Source organism: Cyprinus carpio, chromosome B22 (assembly GCF_018340385.1).
Source record: "Cyprinus carpio isolate SPL01 chromosome B22, ASM1834038v1, whole genome shotgun sequence".
Classification (NCBI taxonomy): Eukaryota; Metazoa; Chordata; class Actinopteri; order Cypriniformes; family Cyprinidae; genus Cyprinus; species Cyprinus carpio.
In genome coordinates, this window is record NC_056618.1 from 27,760,854 (window position 1) to 27,787,995 (window position 27,142).

General features: G+C 36.8%; 1 protein-coding gene across 6 annotated transcripts in view; it reads left to right on the forward strand.

The window, feature by feature from the left end:
- The window catches only part of LOC109088893 (CREB-binding protein-like), a 49,205-nt gene that overhangs the window by 11,765 nt on the left and 10,298 nt on the right, over positions 1–27,142 (forward strand). For 2 of the 6 annotated variants that reach the window (XM_042749848.1, XM_042749851.1), the window contains exons 2-18: positions 1,070–1,719; positions 9,619–9,783; positions 9,866–10,112; positions 13,156–13,269; positions 16,231–16,485; positions 17,821–17,914; positions 18,025–18,162; positions 18,509–18,626; positions 18,739–18,919; positions 22,354–22,416; positions 22,524–22,636; positions 22,720–22,899; positions 23,006–23,260; positions 25,289–25,435; positions 25,953–26,133; positions 26,241–26,359; positions 26,467–26,706. In XM_042749848.1, coding sequence (XP_042605782.1) covers positions 1,070–1,719; positions 9,619–9,783; positions 9,866–10,112; positions 13,156–13,269; positions 16,231–16,485; positions 17,821–17,914; positions 18,025–18,162; positions 18,509–18,626; positions 18,739–18,919; positions 22,354–22,416; positions 22,524–22,636; positions 22,720–22,899; positions 23,006–23,260; positions 25,289–25,435; positions 25,953–26,133; positions 26,241–26,359; positions 26,467–26,706 — 3,260 coding nt within the window. The remainder of the gene's footprint in view (positions 1–1,069; positions 1,720–9,618; positions 9,784–9,865; positions 10,113–13,155; positions 13,270–16,230; positions 16,486–17,820; positions 17,915–18,024; positions 18,163–18,508; positions 18,627–18,738; positions 18,920–22,353; positions 22,417–22,523; positions 22,637–22,719; positions 22,900–23,005; positions 23,261–25,288; positions 25,436–25,952; positions 26,134–26,240; positions 26,360–26,466; positions 26,707–27,142) is intronic. The other 4 variants (XM_042749850.1, XM_042749852.1, XM_042749849.1 and 1 more) reach the window with 3 other exon arrangements.

The following is a 27,142-nucleotide window of genomic DNA, read 5'->3' on the forward strand; positions in this document are numbered from 1 at the left end:
TTATCTTCTTGCCGTAGTTTAATGTTACTTGCTACCTGGGGTCTGTGAGAACAAAACACGGGTGTAGAAAAGACTATAAATTGTATTTAACGTGCACAGTAACTGAAATTTAAAACTGTTAAAAGAAAGGCTCAATAACTGTTGCACATATATAATACACTACGCATTAATCTCTCTTCTCTTTGTGCTTTGCATTTTTTAATTCATGAATGTTTTTAATGGATGGATTTTATAATAATACAAAAAGCAATGTGTAACATTTTACCATATTTAGTGCAACACTTTTATTTGTTCCCCACATAATATTGTTTTTTCACTAAATGTTTGGATTTATAAAATTATTGTGCACTGATTTTTCTAGAATAACTTTTGAATCCAAAAAACCAACTAACCAAAATTATTATAAATATATCATAAATAATCAAAATCCAAAATCCAATATTTATATTTTATTTTTCTTTATAATGAAGTAGTCTGTATCTTGTAGATTGTGAAAGAATGATTATCAGTTCCACACACAGAGATATATAAATTAAACATTAACTCAAACTGTATCAGCCAAACTTCACTGTATCGGCCAATACTGAACCCTAGGTATCAGAATCAGTATCGGAGGCGAAAAAGGTGGATCGGAGCATCTCTAGAGAATACTTTTTGTACACGAAGAAAACAAAAATAACGACTTTATTTAACAATTCCTCTCCTCTGTCTCTCTCCAAATCAGTGTAGCGCCATTTTGCCAATTTTTTTTATGGCTCATCTGGAAATTTATACAGTAAATGCACATGTCATCCTGATGAATAAAACGTGTATCTGCCTCAAGCGATCACTTTGAAAATTCCCAACCAGCAAATATTATGCAATTTCTCAGTGTTTGCATAAAAATACATGAATTGAAACCTGCAAACTGGGTTTCTGATACACGTCTTGAAGCATTCATCAAATTCTAATTTTCGTTCACGTCAAATTTATGTGCATTAAGGTCAATAAGAAACTCTAAACCTTATAAAGAGAAGAGAAGAAATAACCACACACAAAATTAAATTTCTCCCTCTCTTTATTTTCTCAGAGTTGGGTTCACTTTCCTGGGATGACCTGGAGAATGATCTTCCAGATGAGCTGATACCTAATGGAGACCTGGGGCTGATGTCCATGTCCTCTAACGGCGGGGCTACAGGTACAGGCGGTCATGGCCCCATGGTCCCCGACGCTGCTGCCAAGCACAAGCAGCTCTCCGAGCTCCTGCGTCCGGGAAGCAGTGCTGGGATGAACTCGGCCAGTCCGCAACCCGGCGGCATCGGATCTCAGCTAGGCAGCCTTGGAAAGAGTCCCCTGGGCCAGGGCTCCCCTTCCCACCCCTCTCAAACACAGAAACCAGGCGGCACTCTTGGGACGCAGGGCAATAACGCTGGCTCAGCTGGCATGGGACTCGGCACGGGATTTAACCAGGCCATACTGAACAGTGGCATGATGGGACAGAATGTGGGCGGACAGCCGGGTCAGGTGATCAATGGGACTCTGGGCTCTGTAGGCCGTGGTCGAGGAGCACCGGGGATGCAGTACCAGGGTGTCGGCATGCAGGTGGCACCTTCTGTAGGGGCGGGAGGAGCAGCGGGGGCGGCGGCACAGGGAGGAGCGGGGAGTGTCCTGGCAGAGACGCTCACACAGGGGGCGCAGCAGATGGGCATCAACACCCAGCAAGCCGGCAATATCAACAAGGTGAGATGGCCAGTTTCCTTTGCTGTGGTTTCAGCCGTTTAGAGTTCAGAGTTTTGAGAAGATTTGAGATGATGCGAATGAAAATGGTCCCTGATGAATATCCCCATTATCAATTCATGTATATTAATGCAAATTTTGACATATTGTACATAAACCCTGGTTGGAAACAGCAGATTTTTTTTTAAATTGCATGTCACTGTATTATTTGGCCAGATGACTTTCCAGAACATACCCGACACAGTCATTAAGCATCTGCTGCTTATTGCTAGCAAGCATAAAGTTTGTCCGAGTGTTTTGTTTGCTCGCTATAAATTGCAAATAATTTATTAAAATAGTATGGACCACTTCATCAGCAGCTACAACTTCTGTTTCTTTTTTTCTCTCTGACTTACCCAGAAATAACAATTTTGTTCCCCATGGAATGGAAATGCTGCGTTATTCGCAAATATTTATTTGCAATATTCAGCTATTTTTCTGGAAACAGGGCGGCGTTTCCGTTATTTGGTTTGTGACATCCTTTACAGGAAACACCGAATCGTCAGAACACCAGCGCAAGGCTGCTCACAGCGCTTGGTCACATGTCACACCAGAACCGTTTTCGGAACCAAAACTGAGAAATTGCTCACGGTTCTGGTTCTTTTTAAAAAAACAGAACCGGTTCTGAATAAGAACCGGTTCTCGGTTCCCAGCCCTAATGATTACCGTCACCATCATCTAATGCACAATTTACGTAAATGTAACATTAACAGTAATTAACTCTTCAGCAAATCTTGAAATTAATATGCATTTTTGTACTGTACATTATCATATTGTGATGTTTATAATCACTTTTAGCATCTACAGCTAATTGTTTTATTTCTTTTTTTTTTTTATTTCTTTTTTACTAAATGTGACCCTTGACCACAAAACCAGTCTTAAGGGTCAGTTTTTCGAAATTGAGGTCTATACTAGAGCACGACCGATATGGATTTTTGGGGGCCGATGCCAATGCCGATATTAACTCGAAAATAGCCGATTTATAAGCCGATATTTTGATTTTGAAAATAAACTGGATATTAGACCCATTTCCTATAAACTACACTTACACAACATTCAATCGCAAAATATCTGCCTGTTCAATGTATGTGGGCTGTATAAACCATTTTCCAGAAGGGATTATGTTAAAAAAAGCCTTAGATTACAGTCTCAATGACTAAACAATTGCACATCAAAAGTATATATTTTTTAATGATCAAAAGAACACTGCATTAGAGGAATCTTTGCAGAAGTAGTCCCACACTTTCCTGCTACAGCGTTCACCTTTTTCAGCCATCTGTAGGGCAGAAAGAGAGACAGAGAAAGATTAACCATGTGTATTAATAATATCACCATGTATCATTACTCATGTCATCATTAGAATTATAATAATAATAAACAGGGATCTCCTACATAGGCAAAAATGAGAAATATAGAGAAATATATATATATATATATATTTATATATATATATATATATATATATATATATATATATATATATATATTTTTTTTTTTTTTTTTTTTTGTCAAGCAATAGGTATTACCTATTACCTACTTATATTTAACTATATTATTACAACATTTTCCCTGTTATGTCTGTAAAGCTGCTTTGAAACAATCTGTAAAAAAGAAGAGAGAAAAAAAAAAGCGCTTGTTCAGCTCACATTTATTTACATGTCCCCTCTGGTTTAATCATTTCTGACGCACCTACTGTAGTTACTGTAACTACACTATATTTGCTGTCACAGACACATTCACAACGGACCCGTATAACTTCTCCTCTTCTCTTTGTGCAGTCTGAATCAAAACATCGTCATGCGCTGGCGAACGTAAAGTTAGCCTACTGTTACCGGAAGATTACGGAATCAATTCGAAGTTGAATGGTTAACGTTAGTGTCATGAACACACCGCTGTCAATTTTGAGAAGAACCACCTTCAAACAAGTTAATAGCAAGCATTTAAGGGGCCTGCTAAAAAGGAAGCTATGTTAGCGTTTGAATAACGTAACAGTTGTTGTTGTTTTTTCGAGGCACGCTGTACATAACTTCTAGTCATTGACTACACGCGCGTATTAGCTTTGTGGCTAATCTAAATTATGTGGGAAACACTGCAGATATATTTAGAATAAGTTAAACGCTAACGTTATAGTTTGACCTCTTATTAACGTTCGCGCTCTTCCACTGATAAACATGGTATTAGCTTTGTGGCTAATCTAATATAGCAATGCATTAGCGGCTGTAAGTGATGTTACAGAATATTTAGAAGTGATAATGATAGGACCGTTAGCTAGAACTACCACACTGTTTTTATATACAGTGTATGAACTAAATCTACAATCATTTCACATGACGAACAACAGACTCACCGTCAAAAGAGTACATCTCCGTGGCTCGGCTGATAGCTTTCTTCTGTAGTGGATTTCTGGCGCTGTTGTCAACTGGGGAGCTGCAGAGCTCCCTCTGGTGGGCAAACTATGCAACACTCATAACATGAGTGAAGCATGAGACTCTGTTTATCATGTTTCATCGGCCGTTATAAACGCCGATGCCGATTTAAATGCAATTAGCTCATATCGGCCGATAATATCGGCCGGCCGATATATCGGTCGGGCTCTAGTCTATACATCATCTGAAAGCTGAATAAATAAGCTCTCCATTGATGAATGGTTTGTTATGATAGGACAATATTTGGACGAGATACAACTATTTGAAAATCTGGAATCTGAGGGCGCAAAAAAATCTAAATACTGAGAAAATCGCCTTTTGGCATAGATTTTTGGCATAAAAGAAAAATCGATAATTTTGACCCATACAATGTTTTTTTGCCTATTGTTAAAAATATACCCAAGCGACTTAAGACTGGTTTTGTGCTCCAGGGTCACAAATAATAGGTGCAAAATTGAGATGACTGGGAAGAAATAAGGGGTGACCAGTTGATGAAACGTTAGGCAACTAAAACATTATTCGTCGGAAAACACGGAATAGGCTATATATATATATATATATATATATATATATATATATATATATATATATATATATATATATATATATATATACATATATATATATATATATATATATATACATATTAAAGAATCATTATGGTTAAGTTCACCACCACACAGTATATAGGCTATTTAATTAACTGAATTAATACCTTAATTAATTTTACCTCCGACGAAATTCTGGCAGTGTTACAAAATTTGGCACACAGTCCTGCATTGTGACTTCTACGACGAACATCCAACTGTCTTTATTTTTTTAAGACAAATTAAGCCACTCTGTGTAATATAAGTTATGACCGGTGTGTTTCGTGACATCTGTTTCATGTCTTTTTTCATTGCTCTAATATTTCGGTGGAATCCGATCAGTGTGTAAATCAGGTCGTGTGTCCAGTTTGATCTGTCAGCGCAGCAGCAGACGGACTCGCATTATCACTCTCTATCTGGAGCTGCGCTTTGCTGCCTCATTGCTTGATTGCATGACTCATTCCTGCACTTGTGTTTTTTATTAGGCTTAAATGCTTGTGTTACGAGAGCGGTTGCATGCCAGAACGCTCTTAAACTCTGCCATTTTGTTTGAAGGCCTGCCGATCACGCCAGCCACAGAATAATGCTTGATGGGAAGGCAAATGAAAAGCTCTCAGCGTAAAGTGCCATGTTACATGCATACACATCTCATCTGTGCTCTATGCAAATTTGATGAACAAAACTGGTCTCTATGATAGAGGGGTTAGTGACTGATGGGGTCTGAAAGCAGCACTCGGATGTCAGAAATGGCAGGTGTGTGCATTTGTATTATGAATTCAAATCCCTTTGTGCAAAGAGCTAGTAATTTCTAGAGGTTAGGGCTGAAAAATGCTTGAATTTTGCATTTCTTAAATATTACTAATTGCACCACCCTGCTTCATATTTGTTGAATAAAATCAATAACTTGTTTTTTATTAACACACACATTTTGATTATTACAATTTTATTAAAATTTCATTAACATGGAATTAAATATAGGACATTGAAACATATTTCATAGCGCTCTAAAAAACTTTTAATAAATTGTTGTTCGATTTGTAAACGTTCATGATTTCAATTAATTAGACATGCTTTTTGATTACTGAAATTTAATTTAACCATTAAAATGGAGTCCAGAAAAGAAAAAAGAAAAGAAATGTAAGACATGCGATTCGTTGAAAAATAAAATAGAACCTGAGAAAAATGAAACTGAATTAAAAAAAAAAAAAAAAAAAAAAAAAAATTCATAGGGCCCTAAAAATTTTAATGAATTGTTGTTTAATTGTCTAAGTTTCATGATTTCAAATAATTAGACATGCTTTACAATTTAAAACATTTAATTAAATGATTAAAATGTCCAGAAAAATTTAAAATAGTGAAAAATGGAATCCAGAAAAATTCAAACAAAACAATCAAACAAACAAACAAACAAAAAAATGGAATTTGGAACAAAATGAATGATCTGGGAACTTGGGGGAAGAAAAAGTGTTTGAGTATTTTTTGAACTTTTTTTTCCAATCCTTTGAAGACTGTTAAATAATACTATTTATATTATAATAATATAATGTAATATTATGATTTAAATTATACTATTTTAAATACTATTTTTTGCTGAATTTTTTGACATTTGCTTTTGTTGTTTTGATAAGTGCATTAAAGCTGCATAATATAGAATTTGAGATCTCTTCATTCTTATTTTGCTGATCATAGTCTGGAAGCTGGTGTTGTCAGAGGTGGGCAATGTTTTCTGGCCTTTGGTTTAACAGGACACCACCAGGAAGCAGTTATGTCCTTTCGGTGTCATGTAGGCAGTTAAGAGCTCTCATCTGGAGTGGCTTTTGGCCCATACAGCTCGCTCTTTTCTGGTCCATGTTTATTTCACGCCGAGCAAATGTTAAAGCACCTGTTCACTGTGAGATTCATATTTCCTCAATTTTGGAGCAAACAATGTGTTGTTGCATTCTGTCTGCGCTATTATTGTTGTTGTGTGATTTCATATATGAATACATATTTTACCAGGTGATCGATAAGGGTACGAGCCAAACTTGTGCTTTTGCCGCTTGAACAAGCGTATTTGCTCAATTAGGCCTAATTGAATCATCTGTAGTACCTGCTAGTCCATCCAGTTCACCTTTAGCAGTTGCAGTGGCATACCTTCTTATTTTTTGGGATCCGGTTCGATCTTGCTTCAGCTTTAGGAGGTGTCGAATAAAGTGTTTTTTTTTTTTTTTTCAAGCTTTAAAACAATGGGACATTTTAAAGTCAGCGATGGTACATGTATCTTGACTGTATTTAACATTTGTCTATAATAGTGTCCAGTTACAATGAAATGTTTCATTTATTGAGAAATAAATGATGTAATTAACGATAACTATATTATTATTGACACCAACACTTGATAACTTTCTGTTTATTGTATGCGTGCTGCAGTTTTATGTCTTGCTATTTTAAATGCTTTTAAAATCCGATGGATTCTGATTGGCTGTCAACTATTCAACCAATATTTATTTATTTTGATTGCCGATGCCGATATATCAGGGTGGCTAATGGCTGGTATAAAGCTGATATATATGATATCTTATGCTGTAATATAAATGTATTTTACATAATATTTATGAAATCGAAGTAAGAGTCTTGCATGCTGTCAAAATAAAAGTCCTGTATCTGATGCATCAGTCAAACAGAGAAAAGTAATGCTGATAATGAAAATAAATGCAGCTATATCGTTCAATTACTACTTTCAATGTTTTTGTCACTCATTCGCTAGAAAACCCCCCAAAAAACTTTTGAAACATTTTCAAAACAAAGGCAAAGCTTGATGATGCTGTATAGGAGGATGTTCACGGATGAGGTAATGATTTTTTTTTTTTATTACCTGTATTACAGCAAATGTATTATAAAGAGAATGAGAGCAAAGAACTTGCATTGTCAAAGACTGACTTAAGTCTTGCGTGAGTTTAAGCACTCTCAAAAAAGTCTCAGTAAAGCTGTCTATACACGGTTTGACGTATGAATCTCTTACTTCATATGTACATCTGCACTTTGTTGTTTATGATGAGAGATTTTGCTTGAGAGCTTAACTCAGTCAGTGCACTGAACAACAAACTCAGCTGAACGCCTCTGATTGGCCACTGCATTCATAAGCTCAAAGGACTTGTGTGTGATTGGTTATATTGCGCAACACTGTAAAAATGTGTAAAAATCATGTTGCAACATTGAGCAGATCTAAATTTAGTGCTACGATCAACACTTTTAATTTAATTTTCATTTTATTCGCATCAGCCATAATGGATTTAGTTTAACTGTACAGCAGCATTTATGTTGCCATATTTTCTACAAGCGGAAAATGAGGATAGTGCGGATATTATGCCATTGAGAGGCGACAATGACCAGGGACGAGTCATTATTTAAAACTGGAACTTCTCTGGATTTACAAATCCTTGGGAACTTTTGGGATAACGTAAGGGATAAGTACACAACTACATGAAATGTATAACACTGTGCAAGTAGTTTTTGAATATTTTATTATGAAAATCTTACATGTTGTGCTTTTTAAGAGTTTCACGTGAGGGTGAAAAAGTGTCTTGTAACAGTTTCTTCAATGTCCCAGTGACAAATAACAATGTGGTGAATTAGTGATTCTGGATGTCGGTGTGAAGCAGAGGACACGAGTGAGGAAATCCTGGGCACGGTGCAGATCTGCTGGGAGAGTGAATCCTGACTGCTCCGACAGAGATAGTGTGTGTGTGTGTGTGGATGAGTAAGCACAGAGAGCAGCAGGAGAAGTGTGTTGGTGTGCATGAATGAGTGAGCAGAGCGGAGGGAAGGCCGGTGCATGTGCCACTCAGCTGGCCTCTTTTATCTGGTCTGCTGGAGCGATGTCAACAGAGCAGAGCGGGCGGCCGGCACACTGCTGGAGATCAGCAAAGACACACACTTGTGTGACGGGGGAAGCCCTGCTCTGCTGAAGACTCAAGATCAACTCCACTAGATTTGTTAAATGACTGACTGATTGACTGATATGTATGAGAGGAACATTTAATTGGCATTAAACATTTTTTGTTGTTTACTTAAAAATTAAAAACCAAAGCATCAATGTTTTACAATAATTAGTGCTACATTGATTAATTAGTTTGTGTCAGGATTGATAATTAGTCACAGAAATAAAGTGGTATTTACTGTTATTTCACAAAAGAAAGAGACACACACAGCCTACTTATTCAGTCGCGTCTGTTTGAGTTTATTTGTAGTCACAGACAGTTTAGGTCTACATCACATTTTGAAAGAATGATAATTTCTTAGAATTTTTCCATAAAAAAACATGACCATGAGTAGCTTTAGCAATCTCTCTCGTCCCAATACATTGTTATATTTTCAGTCAGAAAAACAGCAGGAGCTCCCCAACAAAAACTATGATTACGATTTATTGACAGATAAAATATGTAAATTTTTAGGCGGTCGTATTTACCATTTACACCCCTTAAAGTACGCACAAAATAACCAAATTTTCTCAAAAAATTAAAAATTTTTTTTTTAAATATACAAAAAAAACACCACACACAGAAGTCAAGTGATGCATGAAGCACAGCTCACACAGAAGTCACTTTCAAACAAAGATACTCAGCTGTTTCTGGTCAACATGCCAAATTCACATGACCAACTTAAGAAATTTACATGGGGAAATCTTTCGCTCTCACACAAAATTCCCAATCATGTGGATTCCTGTTCTGACGACTGGATTTCACCCTTTCAAACAATGCTAATTTATCATATATTACAGTACCAGTGATCCTAAAAATCGTTTGTTTACCAGATGTCATTTAAGATATGTATCTCCTGACATGATGTTTCTGGTTTTCTTTGGTTTGTAGATGGGCATGGCAGGTGGCAACAGTCCGTTCGGTCAGTACCAGAGTGGAGGGCAACAAATGGGCACGACTGGCGTGAACGCTCAGAATAAAGGCGCCCTCCCCAACAGCCTGCCCCAGTTTCCGACTGACCTGAAGGCAGCGACGGTCGTCAGCGTGCCAAACATGGTGAGTTTCCCATCACGCACACTGACAGGATTGAGCTGGCAGGTGAAAGCTGACTCTGTTACACCGTTGCCGGTTCTCTCGCCCGCAGCCCCAGCAGCAGGTGTCGGTGGGGATGGTGGCAGGTCAGGGCGTGTCAGCGGGCCCCACGGCCGACCCGGAGAAGCGCAAGCTGATCCAGCAGCAGCTGGTCCTGCTGCTCCACGCCCACAAGTGCCAGCGGCGCGAGCAGGCCAACGGCGATGTGCGCGCCTGTGCGCTGCCCCACTGCAGGACCATGAAGAACGTCCTCAACCACATGACCCACTGCCAGGCCGGCAAATCCTGCCAAGGTGAGTCCACATCAAACACCCGTCACCAGAGCTCAAATACTTTCTGGATAACGGAAGGCTTTTCCACATGATTCACGAACACGAGTGTCACATGCTGCTTTTACCTCAACATGAAAAGATAAGTGTTGCAGAAGGGCGAAATTATGAATACAATAAACGTATTTTGTGTGTGTGTGTTTTTTTTAAAAACATTTTTAATGATTCTTGTTCCTTAATTGTACAATTAAATTTATTTTAGTAAGGGTGAGGAAGAAATATTTGCAAAAAAAAACGAAAGTTCCAAATAAATTTAAAACAATTCTTGCAAAAGGTGTGTTGCACCTTGCAAACAAGTTAATGTTATTAATATTGTATTTATTAATGTTAACATTGTTCATATTTTAGTAATTAATATTAATCCTGTAGTACAAAGTAAGGGAAAAAATGCATTAAACGAAAATTTGGTAACGTTAATTTATTTTTATTAAAATACCACTGACATAATGTGAATATGTATAATTTATAAAAATATAAATTTTAAGAAAATATTTAAAATGCATATTAGTATAATTTATGAAATTATAAATTTTAAGAAAATATTTAAAATGCATATTAAATAATTTATTCATATATTTTACTATATATTGTTAATTTTATTTTAATTAATAATTATTTATACAATACTTACAATTACAATATACAATAAATTATAATTAATATTTATAAATATTTATGTAAAATATTAAAAAAAAATAATTATTTATACAATACTTACAATTACAATATACAATAAAGCATAATTAATACAATTGTAAGTAATTAAATATTTATTAAAAATACAAAACCTATGTTGTTAATGGTTTTTTCTTTCTTTCTTAATAAACAAATAAAGTCACAGTTTAGTTACTTATATTTTTTTTTTATATTTACAATATATTTATGAAATATATATATATCAATATATTTTATTGTTTTTTAAATTTATTTATACATGATTTAATAAACAACTTTTGGTTTTGGTTTCTTTTGGTTTATTTATACATGATTTAATAAACAACTTTTGGTTCTCTTTTATGTTATATGATATTGTTACATTGTAGGAGCTGCTTGAAGAATGAGTCTGGTGCAGAGAGAGAGAGAGTGTTTGTTTTAGTCTTTGAGGAGTGTCTGCTGTGTTTTGTGGGTTGAGGTGTGTGTTAGTAAACCTAACCAGCGCGAGCCGTAATGAGACGCTTTTGTCCTGATGTGGTGTTTACAGCGTTGTGTGCGTCTTTGCGCTCATCAGACGGAGCAGCAGCACTACACTCTAGTGTACTACTAATTTATATAGCTAGCTGTTAGAATAACATCTGATTTAATGACACAGGCATTCGAAAGGCACTCCGCTGAGGTTTGTTACCGCCGCAACAATAGATCTTAAATTATACGTTGTGAACACCTTTGGGTTCACAGCCAGTAATGTTTAATTCACTCACACAGGGAATTTCCCGAGCAAACGCTCTGCTCCGTCTCAAGTATAACAGTCCATTTAGAGAAAAAATCGTGCTCTTTATGGTATGATGCAATATTAAGGGGTTGGCAAACAGCGGCCCGATGCCGCCCGGCTGCTTTGCTCTCAGAGCTGTAGTTGGAGCTGAAGCACAGGGCTTCATTTTTAACTCAAACACCAGCCTGGTGCCAAGCTCATTTCCTGTTGCTCCGCTGTGACCCTCGTATCTCTCTCTCGGACTCCTGAGGAAGGGCATGAAGGCTAGAGAAGACTCTTAAAGCATCATGTGTTTGGTGCTTTATGAAGGCTCTCACTTCCTTCTGTAACTTGAAAACTATAAAAAAAAAAAAAAAAAATTGTAATGCTAATTTTATAATGCATATATCTCGTGTGAAGTGGCTGTGGATATTATTCAGTATTAAATTAGTTTGAAAGAAAAATAATTGTATTGATAATTACAATAAAAGTAGTTCAATGTTATTCAGTTACTGTTAATATTCAAAGGATATTAATATATGAAATACAGTAATTTAAAATAAATTAAAATGTACTGCTAGTATTAATAATGCTATTCTAATAAAGTTAAATTTTGTAATTTTATTTAAATGCTGTTGTGTAATGTAATTAATTTGAGCCTAATTAAGCCACAAGAAGTATAGAAAAAACAATGTAGCCAGTGGTATTTTAGTATTATTTATATGCTATGATAGTATTTATTAATATTTTGATTGTTTTTATTTTTATATTTACAGTGTCAATTTACATTTTCACTGTTTTATTAGTTGTATCTATTTTATTTTTGTTTATTATTATTTAATTGGTATGTTTCTATTTAGCTTTCATTTGTTTTTCATTTCCGTTTTAATTTTATTATCAACATAGTTCAGTTAGTTGCCGAGGCAAAATTTCTAAAAAAATAAATAAAATAAAAATTGTTGATTAAATGTATTTCGTCTAGTATTTGTATTTTATTTCAGATTAATTAAATTTAATGAAAATGATTTTTAATAGGTTTCTTTCTAATTTGTAAAAGTATCAATTAATGTTAAACGACTAAAATAATTTTAATTAACATATAAATTAAGTTGTATTTTGATTGCATTGTATAATAAAATGTAATTTATAATTACTTTATGCAGTATTTATAATTATCGCATATATGTATTTGTTATTATTTTTATTTATTTATTTATTTTTACATTTTTTCCCCCTTAACCATTAAAATTTAAGCACTCTCTTAGTTTCTATTTTTATTGTCCCACTGGATAATCCCTCCTATGGTGAAATGTCATTGTTTGAAATCCTCGCTCCCCATAACTGTAATTAAAACATCTGTTGGCCTGTGATTTATGTCATTCATAGTATGTTTTTACTTCCTGTGAGGAACCAAAAAAATGACTCGTCACAGAAAAAATGGCATTCTTTGCTGTGGTTTCAGTGAAATCACTTGTGGCAGATGTGTGTGTGTCTGCTTTGCAGACCTGCTTTCCCACAGGATCTTTTTGCTCCCAGTTTTGAAGCAGTTGGACACACTTGCACTTTGGCTCAGGCTTTCTTCTGTCTCTGTCTCTGCAGTGGCTCACTGTGCTTCATCGAGGCAGATCATCTCACACTGGAAGAACTGCACGAGGCACGACTGTCCCGTCTGCCTCCCGCTGAAGAACGCCAGTGACAAACGCAACCAGCAACGTGAGTACTTCCTCCATCAAACACCCTCCTCTGTACTTCACCACAACACAACTGAATAATAATAATGATGATGTTAATTTAATATTTCTATTGTATTATTCTAATTTAAGTATTTTATATTTCTTATTACATATAAAATAATAATGATAATTATTCTGTAATGTTATTTAATTAATATTTTGAAATTTCTATGGAATAATGAATGGAAGTATGAGAATTACATAATTGAAAACTACTTATATTTATAAAATTAGAAGACAACAAACTTCATGAGGTGCCTCCTGTGATGCCTTTGTGAAAAAGAAGTACACTTTATCATACTTTAAAAAAGGAGTACTTAAGATCCTTGCACACTGAGTCTAAAATTCTCATCCGAACTTTTTGCACGTTAAAAAATAAACGTGACCCAATGTTGTGTCAATCACGTTTACACACTGCCCACGAAACCTTCTTCCGTCAAAAGAAATCAGATTGGGTTAAATTTTCTGCATTCTTCTCATCCGTAGCAAGTATTTTGACAATTCAGAGCCACTGTACAAGTGAACGCCAAAACCCAGAATGGCGTCTAACAAGTTGATCCACTTCGTCTCGCAGCACAAAGCACTGTATATTTTCCTTTCACAAAAATTGGTGGTCTTTTTAATATGTGGCTCCAGTATCGCTAACAAAATCATCAAACTGAGCCACTGACATCCTGAAGTAAACTTTGAATCGCTTGGGATAATCCCGCAGGAACTCTCCTTCCTCTCTGTGCATTCTCAGGATTGGATCAACAACAAAATCATCCTCAATCCATTTTGTTTTGTTTTGCCATTTGTTTTTGCAACGGATTAATTTATACGCATTGGACTCAGTGTGCAAGGTTCTTGTGTGTGACAAATTTTTTTGGATGACAAATATGAAAAAATGCATACGGAAATTTCAGACTCCCTGTGCAAGAACCTTTATTTTGCAAATAACATACTTTAAAATAATATACTTATATAATTATATAAGTGCAAACTGAATGTAATCTTTTCAGACACTTGAGTGCTTGTTAATTGCGATCAGATGAAAATTTGTATTATAGATAAATTAAACTTTAATACATCTTTACATTCAGTTTCATGATTACTTATATTGTCTTTATAATATAAAATATACCTAAAAAATAAAAATATAATAAAACTTATATAAAATTATTTGCAATTATTTGTGTGGTCATGCTGCAATTTACTACATTTGAAATGTTGCATGAATAACAAACTACAGTTAAAATTATGATCAAGTACTTTAGATGTGCTTTAAATCAAAATAAGTGCACTTCCTTAAATCATGGGAAAAGATTGTTAAAACACTTTAAGTACTTTTAATTTGAAATGATTACAAAGTTCATGTTTTAAGTGTACTTAAGTGTGTTCAGAAGCAGTTATGAAAGTGTACTGTAAGTACACTTAAGTGGCCTTCATTTGATATTATTTTATCTGAAAGTACCTTCTTTTAATTATCCTTGTAAGATTTGAAGTTCACTACAAGTGCACATTCAATACAATTAAGCACACTTCTTTTTCACACGTATGTGCTTTTGAACTGCATCCTTATGTAAAGAAGTTCATGTGTAGTCAAAATTTATATGTGACCCTGCAGCACAATTATTGATTTTTCTTTTATGCCAAAAATCATTAGGATATTAAGTAAATACCATTTTCCATGAAGATATTTTGTACATTTCCTACCATAAATATATCAAAACTTAATTCATAATTACAAATATTCATATCTAAGAAAAACATTTTGACAACTTTAAAGGCGATTTTCTCAGTATTTAGATTTTTTTGCACCCTCAGATTCCAGATTTTCAAATAGTTGTATCTCAGCCAAATATTGTCCTATCATAACAAACCATATATCAATGGAAAGCTTATTTATTAATTAAAAAAAATTTACCCTTATGACTGGTTTTGTAGGCCAGGGTCACACATTTGTCCACAAAGCTGTTAATCAGATATTTAAACAAATATCAATTTATATTATAATGTAAATTTAATATATTACAGCTATGATAAATTGTCATTTGATGGCAAATAGCATTCATTTAAGGCCCTGTAAACACGGAGACGGGTTTAGCTGTATAGGTAAAAATGTTGTAAAGAATTGGCGTTTCATCCACACAGATCCGGTGTTTTGGGAGAGTGAAACCGTGATTTTTTTTTTTAAACCGGGTCCCAGAGCGGATAAATCTAAAAACAACACTTTTGCGTTTTCGTGTGTACTGCCAGGGGGAAAAAATTGGATAAGGAAAGCTCTGGCTTTGTGTGGATTTGGCCTAAGTGTCTTGTACCATTACATTCATGAATACACATAAGTGTACTATTTTAAAGTACATTATTTATGTAATTTAGGATTCAGGGATCAAAGTGCGTATAAGCGGCACTGTTTTTTGGATATGCAGCTGTTCAGCAGGATTCTGTAAGGAGAGGCGTGATGGTAGCTGTGAATGTTTCAGACGGGCCGTGTGTGTTTGCAGAGCCGTACAGCTGAGGGGGAGGGGCGCTGAGGGGTGACTCATTAAAATCTCACACTGTTACAGCTCCAGCAAACCTGCAGAGCGCCTCTCCCTCTGCCAGCCGTCTCTCATCATGACTCTGAGAGTGCGAGGCAGCTAAAGTGTTTGTTTTTGCGCTGTGGGATTTACATGTTGGATAGTCGCCGCTGCCATATTTCTTCCCCATGCAAATGGCGTCTCGGACCCCCGCGCCTTTCCTTTCTACTTCCCCTGTTTTTTCCTCATCGTTCAAGATGAGTACTGTTTTTTTTTTTTGTTTTTTTTTGTTTTTTTTTCTTCCAGGGTTTGAACTTTTTTTTTTCTTTTTTATTTCTGCTTTGATGGACAGATTCTGCCAAGGGTTTAAGCAGAATCAGACTTGAAATCTCATGCAGATCTTGTTTGAAATATGCTGACGTGTCTTTCCTGCATTACAGCAATGCTGAGTCCCCCCAACACTGGTCTGCAGAGCCCTATCGGGACGGTTGGCACGGGGCCACAGACGGCACCCGCTCTACCCAGCTCCACGCCCATCGACCCCAGCTCCATGCAGCGGGCGTACGCTGCCCTCGGCCTCCCCTACAGCAACCAGACCCCCACACAGGCCCAGTCCCCCGCACAGACGCAGGGCCCTGGGCAGCCGACTGCGCAGACCCAGCACCAGCAGCCAATGAGACCCATCAACGCACTTGGTGAACAATTATTATATTGTAGAAGAATGTCAATGTGTATTTAAAATGTATTTAAAGGGTGACTCCATCCCAAAATGAAATTTGTCATTAAACACTTACCCCCATGTCGTTCCAAACCCGTAAAAGCTTCATTCGTATTCAGAACACAATTTAAGATATTTTGGATGAAAACCCGGAGGCCTGTGACTGTCCCATAGACAGCCAAGTAAATAGCAGTGTCAACGTCCAGGAAGGTATGAAAACCATTGTCAATGGCAGATGGAGTATTCTGACGATGCTTTTCATACTTTCCCTGGACCTTTGGCAGTCTATGGGACAGTTTTAAGCCTCCCTGTTTTCATCCAAAATATCTTAAATTGTGTTCCAAAGACGAACGAAGCTTTTACGGGTTTGGAACGTGATTAATGACAACATTTTAATTTTGGGATGGAGTATCCCTTTAATGTGTTAATATGGAAAATATATATTACAAAAAAATACTATACATACACAAACAGACACAAAATGTATATTTATATTTTATTTTGAGGTTTTTATTTGTTTTATGAGCATTTATTATGAAATGTTTGTTTTTATGTTCATATACATTTTTTAAAAATCTAACAATAAATATTAAGAGAGAATGAGTGTTATTTTAAGTATTTTTAGTTATTTGTTTTTATTTCTTATTAAAATTAAAATGTTTATAGTAATATGTAATGTAAAAACATTTAGGGAGTATGAGAATTATCTTTTATCTTTTATTTATTTGTTTATTTAGACACATACACACACAAAGTAAACATAATAAAAACAAACAACAAATAAATAAAGATACACAATCAGTGTATCAAGATACAGACTTTATTAATATTTTTAATTAGTTTTTATGTTTTCTATTTTTTTTTTTTAAGTTTAAAGTTTCAGTCCTTTGTTTTAGTAATTTTTCATATGTTTCTATAGTTATTAATGCATGTTTCCATATGAATTATTTTAGTGTATCAGGTTAGACTAAATTGAAATGGAAAAATGTTGCATTGGCAACTAGCTGATTTTTATTATTTTTTTCAATTGATGTGTATTTTATTTCAAGTAATGAATGTTTTTATGCTTTTGGTTTAAGTATTTCAGTATTAATTTTAATTATATATGTGAGGGTTATAATATATTTAAATTCTTTGAAAATATAATGTATTATAATCAAAATATAATATAGAACTTTTTATTTAATTTTTAAGTATTCATTTTTTTTTTAAGATATAAATATTATATAAAATGTTTAATATAAATAAATACAATATATGTTTATGGAGTATTTTATGTGTTTTTATATTATTTATTAATTTTTTCGTCCAGGGGGTGGTCAGATGAACCCAATCGGCGTACCGACATCAGACCAGGCTAAGCTCCTCTCAGATGGCACCATGTCATCAACCCTTAACCCTAACAAGTAAGACATGGACACACACCAACCAAAACACACCCCCAGCTCATAATTGCAAAAAATTGGTGTTTTAATTCTGTTTGCTTACTAAATATCTCCCGATTCTTCTTACTCAGTCAGCTGATGCCTGACGGCCCTCCGTTAGGCAGCATGGGTAACCTGCCTACAGCAGCTCCACTGTCAGCCACCGGTGTGAGGAAAGCCTGGCACGAGCATGTCACTCAGGATCTCCGCAATCACCTTGTACACAAACTGTTAGTAAACGCTGCTCTTGAATTAGATATATTTTATAAATGTTTTTAAATTGTTACGCTCAGCAAGACTGCATTTATATGATCAAAAACACAGTGAAACAATAATATTGCAAAACATTATTACAATTCAAAATAAGTATTTTATTACAATATATTTTAAAATGTCATTTATTTCTGTGATGCAAAGCTGTATTTTAATTAATCTAGTCTTCAGTGTCACATGATTCTTCAGAAATTGTTTTAGTATGCTGATTTGATGGTCAAAAAACATTTCTGATTATTATCATTGCTGAAAACAGTTAATTGCTTTGAGTGAACGGGTTTTGCTCTGTGTGTGTTTGTTTAGGGTGCAGGCCATCTTCCCTACGCCAGACCCCGCCGCCCTGAAGGACCGTCGCATGGAGAACCTGGTGGCGTATGCACGAAAAGTGGAAGGGGATATGTATGAGTCGGCCAATAGCAGGGTGAGCATAGCCCCTCTGTCAGGGTTACACCTCATCCTAAAGGCCAGTAAAGTCAAATTCTTCAGTGTCGATTACATCAATTTTAACACTGTTGTCTGTGTGTGCTGTATAGGACGAGTACTATCACTTTCTGGCAGAGAAGATCTATAAGATCCAGAAAAACCAGAAAGAGAAGAAAAAGAAGAAAATTACTAGATTACAGAAGCAGATTATTAACCAGACGCCCATGACTGCAGCAGGACAACAGCCACCGGCCCTCAACCAGCCTAATGTCATGGGACCTCGGCCACAGAGTAAGTCACTTTAAAACTACGGCTCCCAAGCAATTAGAATTTTGATGTAATTACATGATACGCCAGTTAATTTATCAAATTAATTGCACATCTATTTTTAGGGCTTTACAGCTTCACTTTTAAGGCTACAATGTGGCCATAACATAGTTTTAAGAAGCTGAAGTGGCTTTAGGTATATTTACACAGACTGTTCATGAGGAGGCATGAATGCATTTACGCTGCAATTAGAATTGCATAAATTATGCTATGAGATTCAATGGGTATTAAAAGCCATTAATTTGGTTCAAAAACATTTTATGTTGTTTGAAAGTCTCTTCTCATCCCAATAACAATCACCAATTTAAGGGATCAAAATGTATTTATTTGTATTTATATCTCTGTTGAAGGCATAGGACCATAAAATGTTTGTCCAACCGTAATCCCTCTTTCCTACCTGCCTGTCAATGTATGTATTTGCATAGCTATGTGCACCCTGTTCACGCAGACATTCCATTACGCTCTTGGAGACCGAGCGAGAATGGAAAGTGTTATTTTAATATTATGCGCTTTGCACTGTGATATTTACTCCCTGGTGAATGATACATGAAGTAATCTGACAGCGATGCATTCAACCCTCCAACAACGCTGGTTAGCGTCTAGTCTACCTGTGCGTGGTCATGTGTTTTGGAGGAGGTGTGGCTTTATAGAGTAATTTTAAGGGAGGGTGCGATCTTAATTATACTCTATTAAATTAAAACCACCAGCATGTGGCAGCAAAGACTTGATGAGGGAGTCATTGAATCATTCAATTAAACCAATTCGTCCAAACGGCTGATTCGGTTACGTTTGGATGCTGGGCAGGCAAAGAGCAGGCAAGGGAGTGGATCCAAATGCAGCAGTTTATTCAAAGGGTAATCCAAGAGTACAATCCAAAACACAGGGCTCAAAACACAGGTAATCAGTCAAACCAAAGCAGGGAAAATAAGGCACAAAGAAACCACAGAGGAAAATGGGGTAACATCCACAACGGCAGACTGAGAGACACACAGCTTTATACACAGGGGCAAACCAGATAATGAGGTAACAAGGGGGACGTGGTTAATCAGTGTCCATGGCAACTAACAAGGTGGGAGCATGGCAGGGAAACATGAGGTCAAGACTAGGGACATGGAACACAGGCAGGGATTGTGACATAGCCCCCCTCCTAAGGAGTGGCTTCCAGACGCTCCTAAACAGAATAGATTAAAGTCCAGGAGGGAGGTGGATCGGAGGTGAAACGGGGAGGGATGGAGGGCCAGGTCCAGGAGGAGGGCCTTGAGACTGAGGCAGAGCCAGCGGAGTAGGTAGAGCAGGAAGCCAAGGTGGAGCTGTCAGAGCAGAGGACCACCACTTCAGAGCAGAAGGGCCAAAATATCCCCATGGCGTTGCAGACGACCACCAGGATAGAGCAGACAGGACTGAAGATCCCCATGGGGGAGCAGATGGGATCGAAGACCCCCACGGCGGAGCAGATGACCACCACTGTAGAGCAGACGAGACACTGGATTCCCACAGTGGAGCAGATGACCACGAGGGTGGAGCTGATGAAACAGGAAACCACCACAGTGGATCAGGCTGGACTGGAATAAAAAGAACAGAAAGGTTATCAGCGGCTTCTGTGGCCGAAACAGGACAGGCAGAGAGTTCATAGTCAGACGCCGCCACCTCTGGGAGGTTCTGCAGTGCAATCGGCCACCTCAGAAAGAGTTGGACTAACTAGAGTCATAGGAACAGGAAACAGCACTCCTGGACATGACGAGGGAACTGGAGTGGACTCAAGGACTAGACTTGGCTCAGGAACAGATTCCAGGGCTGGATTTAGCTCAGGAACGGATTCCAGGGCTGTACTTGGCTCAGGAACGGATTCTGTAGAAGCTGGAGGACAGTATGCAGCCCAAACACACCAGATAGCTACCACCATAACTGGAAGCACTGTAGATAGGGAAACTGCCTCAGTAACTGCTGGTGCTGAAGGCCTTGGAATGCCAGCTGCTCTCACTGATGTCAACGGTGGGTCCGCCAAACTGGAAGCCAGCCTCAAACACTCATAGAAAGCTTTGTCTCCAAACGCAACACTCATGATGACTGGAAACTCTGGCATGGCATCCATGACGACCAGAAACTCTGGTGTGTCGTCCATGGTGGCTGAAGACCTTGGCGTGACTTTCATGATGGGTGGAGGCTCTGGCGTGGTGGCCATCTTGGGTGCTGATTCTGGTTGTGGCATGGCAGCCATCTTGGGAGCTGACTTGGACATGGCGGGTATTTTGGGTGTAGAATCTGGCTTGTGGAGAAGCTCTGCAGCAGTGGCCATGTTGTGGAGAGGTGCTGGAGTGGGAAATGATAACACTGGCCATCACCAGCGGGGGGTTTGCTAGAGACCATGGTTGGCCAAGCTCCATGGCCATCGGAGCTCCCTGACCACTGCCCCCCAAAAGATGTTTAAGAGTAGCGTTCTCCTTGACCTCCCCAACAGTGAGAGGGGAACCCACAGACAGAAGGGCAAAGTCCAAAAACTCAGCAAAAGACCCTCGAGGACCATTTTCGACCAGGAAGTCTCTGAGTGGTTGATTGAGTCCATGGCAGAAAAAGTCCATTAGAACAAAATCTGGGAGGTCTGATTTATTGCCAATGTCCAAATACCTTTGAATATGGTCCCAACAAAATCAAGCAGGGAAAATAAGGCACAAAGAAACCACAAAGGAAAACAGGGTAACATCCACAACGACAGACTGAGAGACACACAGCTTTATACACAGGGGCAAACCAGATAATGAGGTAACAAGGGGGGCCTGATTAATCAGTGTTCATGGCAACTAACAAGGTGGCAGCATGGCAGGGAAACATGAGGTCAACACTAGGGACATGGAACACAGGCAGTGATTGTGACAGATTCATTCCAGATTGAAGCAAGTGACTCTTTATAAATGAGTCATTGAATCATTGGCTCACTTGTTTCATTAAAAAAATGTGCATTCATTCTGAAACAAAACACCGCTTACATTTACATTTTTTTTGCCCAGAAAGGCTGTTCTGCTGTGGCTTTGTTTAGAACTGTTTTCATAGTTAATATTAACTTGTTAATTGACCTGTTGCGTTAAATCTATATTATATTTACAATTGTGCAGATATTCGGGAAAAATGTGTTGATAGTGCTGAACTATATCACATAAATTTAAGACAAAAACTCATACAGGGGCATTTTTTACCCTGATATCTTTAATTTTAGAAACATATAACTGCATTGTTATAGGCTACATCACACAGTCAGTCGTCTGTCAGCAGCTGCATGCATCACTTTAAAAAAAAAAATTTAATTCTAACTAACCGCACCAACTTAACGTGTTAAATCAACACAGCTAAACGCACAAAATTTGCCAGTTTCCGATCTCATTCAGTTTCTTCCCTCTTTTCAGATGGACCCGTACCTATGCCCAATGTGCCAAATCAGATAATCAATCGCATGCAGGTGTCTCAAGGTACTTCAGTCCCACTTGTAGCCAATCACTGTTGGAGATGCATTTGTTTTCTCAACTCTAAACAAAAATCTCTGCGTTTCCAATATTTTGTGTTGTTTTTCCAACAGGGTTGAATCCATTCGGCACGATGCCCAATGTTCCGATGTCTCAGGCTCCCATGGCGACACGTGCCGCCTCTCCGATAAACCATCAACAGATCAACATGAACCAAGTCCCGACGGTCAGTGTCCAAGTCTGGATCCTTCTCGTTTCTGCTCTCCGGACATGTATCTCATTGTATCTTTCTCTTCTTTTTTTTCGCAGATGAATATGTCTCCCACGCGAATGGCCCCCACGCAAAGCTTGCTGGGAGCTCACGGCGGGAACATGGTGGCACAGACGGCCAACCAGACGCAGTTCATGGCTCAACCACAGTTCCCCGCCAACACCAACGCCATTAATGTCAATATGGGTCAGCCCAACACGCAGGCGGCCGTTTCACAGGTGCGCACATGCACTCATGTCCTAGAGTGATGTCATTCTGCATGATGACGTCCCCTCTAAACTTGTTTTGTCCCTGCTTGTGTGCGTGCGATCTCTCCTTCCCCAGCAGCAGCCGAACGCTAACCTCTCCCTGAATGCACTTGGCCCCTTGGGCCGCCCGCTAGGCTGTCCTGCGCCCCCTCAGGCTCCACTCCGCGCCACACCGCCCCCCAACACCACTGCCAGCACCACTAATCTGCCAGCAGCACTGCAGCCCAGTCAAGCCTCCACACCCACCCCCGCCCCTGCTCAGGGCACCCCGCCTCACACGCAGCCCCAGACGGAGCTGCCCCTCCCTGCCCAGCAGCACCCCGGAACACCGGTGAGACCCGCAGATCCATCCTTAGATCCAAAACCTAGTGAGCTTCCTACACAGGCAGCATCCTGACCAGAGTGGAGCCTCATAGCTGACTGGTTGTGAGGTAGTCGGGACATAAACAGCAATTTTTGAATGCTATTGCACTTTTAGGGAAAAATCCTATAATTTTTTCTATAAAAATTGTAATTGACCTTTTAAGATGGTTTGCTGTTTTGTTTTTGTTTTGTATTTAGAATTATTTTTAATAATAATAATAATGATGAGAATAATTAATAATAATATTTATAATAGTAATAATAATAATAATTATTATTATTTTTATTTTGTTGTTGCTGCTGCTGCTACTACTGTACCAAAACTATTCACTGTAAAATAAAAGTCTAGGTTTGTTGCAAAGTTTGGACAAAAATATTGTGATTATATTCCAGTATGACTATAAAATAACCCTAACCTAATAATATTACTACTACTACTACTACTAATATTAGTTCTAATAATAATAAATTATTTATTTGTTTATTATTATTATTATTATTAAATAAAAATATTAAAATAAGTAATTTTACTATTGTAATATTTCACTGTAAAATAATAAAAAAATATTGCTTTTGGAGAGTCCTGGTTTGTGGCATAGTTTATACAAATTATTGGTAATATAAACCAATATGTCTATAAAATAACCCTAACATAATAATAATGTTATTATTACTATTATTACTATTATTATTACTACTACTACTACTACTACTACTACTACTACTAAATAATGGTATTAAATAATTAAAATAGCCCTAACCTAATAATATTAATAATAATAGTAATTATTATTGTTATTATTATTATTATTATTATTAATATTACTACTACTACTACTAAATAATGGTATTAAATAATTAAAATAGCCCTAACCTAATAATATTAATAATAATAGTAATTATTATTGTTATTATTATTATTATTAATATTACTACTACTACTACTAAATAATAGTATTAAATAATTAAAATAACCCTTACCTTATAATAATTATTGTTGTTGTTATTATTATTATTATTATTACTACTACTACAACTACTACTACTAAGTAAAAATAGTAATATTGAATAATATTACTAAATATTGTTATAATATATATTTAGTAAAGTACCTAAGTAATTTATATTTAGTAATAGTAACAATATTACTGAATAATATATTTATATTTAGTAAAAAAGTATGTATTATATTTTATATTACTATTATATATATCTAAATAATATTACTACTACTAAATAAACATGTAATATTATTACTACTACTACTGCTACTAAATAAAATTACTAATATTACTATTTTCATTAATGAACACTGTGCCACACTTCACTCTGAAACACACAGCTGATTTATTTAATTAAGTCGCAGCCTTTGTGATTTAATAATTCCACATATTGCGATTTTGGTTTCATTTCAATTTATCATGTAGACCTAGAAGGAACACACAAAGAGACTTCACAATTGACAACAGTAGTGTTTGAAAATAGCATGTTGCAAAGCCAATATCACGGTTCTACACTAAGCTTAAATGTACATAGAAAACACAAATATTCATTTTTTAAATTATTATTTTATCAGAATAGCGTTTATAGTCATCCCTAGTCAAATTGCATTGCATTCTAGGTTGAATATGTGAACTGCGGCCTGATTTTGGCCTAAACGCTATATCATGAAGCCCAGACATGCCAAACCAACATCAAAGAACTAGTGGAAACCAAATCTGACTGTGGTGTCACCTCGTGCCACCTGCATCTGGGCCAGAGGTTTGTGCTTGAACACGATGCAAAGACTACAGCCGACTAGCACGCATGTTTTGCGTCTGGGATAGAAAACTCCTCCATACCAGTAGGCGGCAGTATTTGTTAATGGTAATCCGTTTTATTCTTCCAGGGAAACTCACTAGGATTTGGAACAAAGCTACAGTGTTGTTGTCGAACCAAACAGTGCCATCTTTCCAAAAAATTGCACCATAATTGCTCAGCTTACTTTGTCTTTCAGAGCGGTGACAACCGTGTGCCCACCCCAGCATCAGCAGCCAGCGCCGAGCTGCACTCCCAGCATGCCGTGCCTGACGTACTGCCCAGTGACACTAAAACAGAAGAGCAAGAATACGACATAGGCATCAAAACGGAGCCCAAGATGGAGGTGTGTTTTGCATATGTTTTCAACACCATCAAATCAGAATATTAGAATGATTTCTGAAGGATCAAGTGACACTGAAGACTGGAGTGATGATGCTGAAAATTCAGCTTCGCATCACCAGAATAAATTACATATTAAAATTAGTGCTGTCAAACGATCATACAAAATAAAAGGTTTTGTTATATATGTGTGTACTGTGTATAATAAATACAGTATATATATTGAAAATATATACATATTTAAAAAATTAAAAATAAAAAATTAAATATAAAAACAACAAATATATAAAAAACATATACATGCCAAAAAATAAAAAATAAATTGTTAAATAAAAAAAAAAATGAATCTATTTATTTTGGATGTAATTAATCTTTTGACAGCACTAATTAAAAAATATGAAAATAGGAAATGCTTACTTAAGTAATTCAGTTTCACAATATTATTGTTTTTACTGTATTTATATACATCAGAAATCTTACCAACCCAGATTTATCTTTCATGGTTGTTCTGCCTTTGTCAGATGGAGGACGACACAGGCTCCCTATTGGTCAAAAAGGAGGAGCAGGAGGGGTTGGAGGCTAAGCAGGAGCCAATGGAGACCGAGGACAAGAAGACAGACTTGAAGACAGAGACCAAAGAGGAAGATGAAAGCCGGACGAATGGCACAACATCCTCTTCACCGCCCCAGTCTCGCAGGAAAAGTATGAACGGATATTTCTTTTCTGTTTGTTCTACATTTCTGTGTTCGTAGTCTTTCTATTTCTGTCGCTTTCATTAATCTTTTGTTTCCTGCTCTCTCTCTTCTCAGTCTTTAAGCCAGAAGAGTTGCGGCAGGCATTGATGCCCACTCTGGAGTCTCTGTACAGACAGGATCCGGAGTCTCTACCCTTCCGGCAGCCTGTGGACCCTATGCTTCTTGGCATCCCTGTGAGTCTCACACGCCTATATCTTCATTGAATCATTTTTAGAAATGTGAAAACTGTGTGAGTACACGTTTGACTGGACTTCGAAGGTGTTTCTTCTTCTATCTTCAGGACTACTTCGATATCGTGAAGAACCCCATAGACTTGTCCACTATCAAGCGCAAACTGGACACGGGTCAGTATCAGGAGCCGTGGCAGTACGTGGACGACATGTGGTTGATGTTCAACAACGCGTGGTTGTACAACAGGAAGACGTCGCGCGTGTACAAGTACTGCTCCAAACTGGCCGAGGTGTTCGAGCAGGAGATCGACCCCGTCATGCAGAGCCTCGGTTACTGCTGCGGGAGGAAGGTGAGAGCAACTGACTTTCAATACAGGTTCTGTTGTCATCATTCCACATAGCTTATAATAATAATAACTGTATAATAAATGGTTGTACAATAATATTGCCACAAATAATAATAATAATGTGCAAATATATGCATATTCTATATATTCTTCTGTAATGAAAGTTTTTACAATAATATCACTCTAAAACAGAAATAATAACAATGATATGCAAATAGGTGTATGTTAAATATATTATTGTTTAATTGCTTGACTACAATTTACACAACAACAACACTAATAATAATAATAATAATGGTGAATAAGTGTATTAAATATATTATTGTTTAATTGTTGGACATGATAATAATGTTATATTAAATATATATTAAATGATTGTACAATAATATTTCTCCACAACTATTATAACTAATCAAAATAATCAGCAGTAACATGAAAA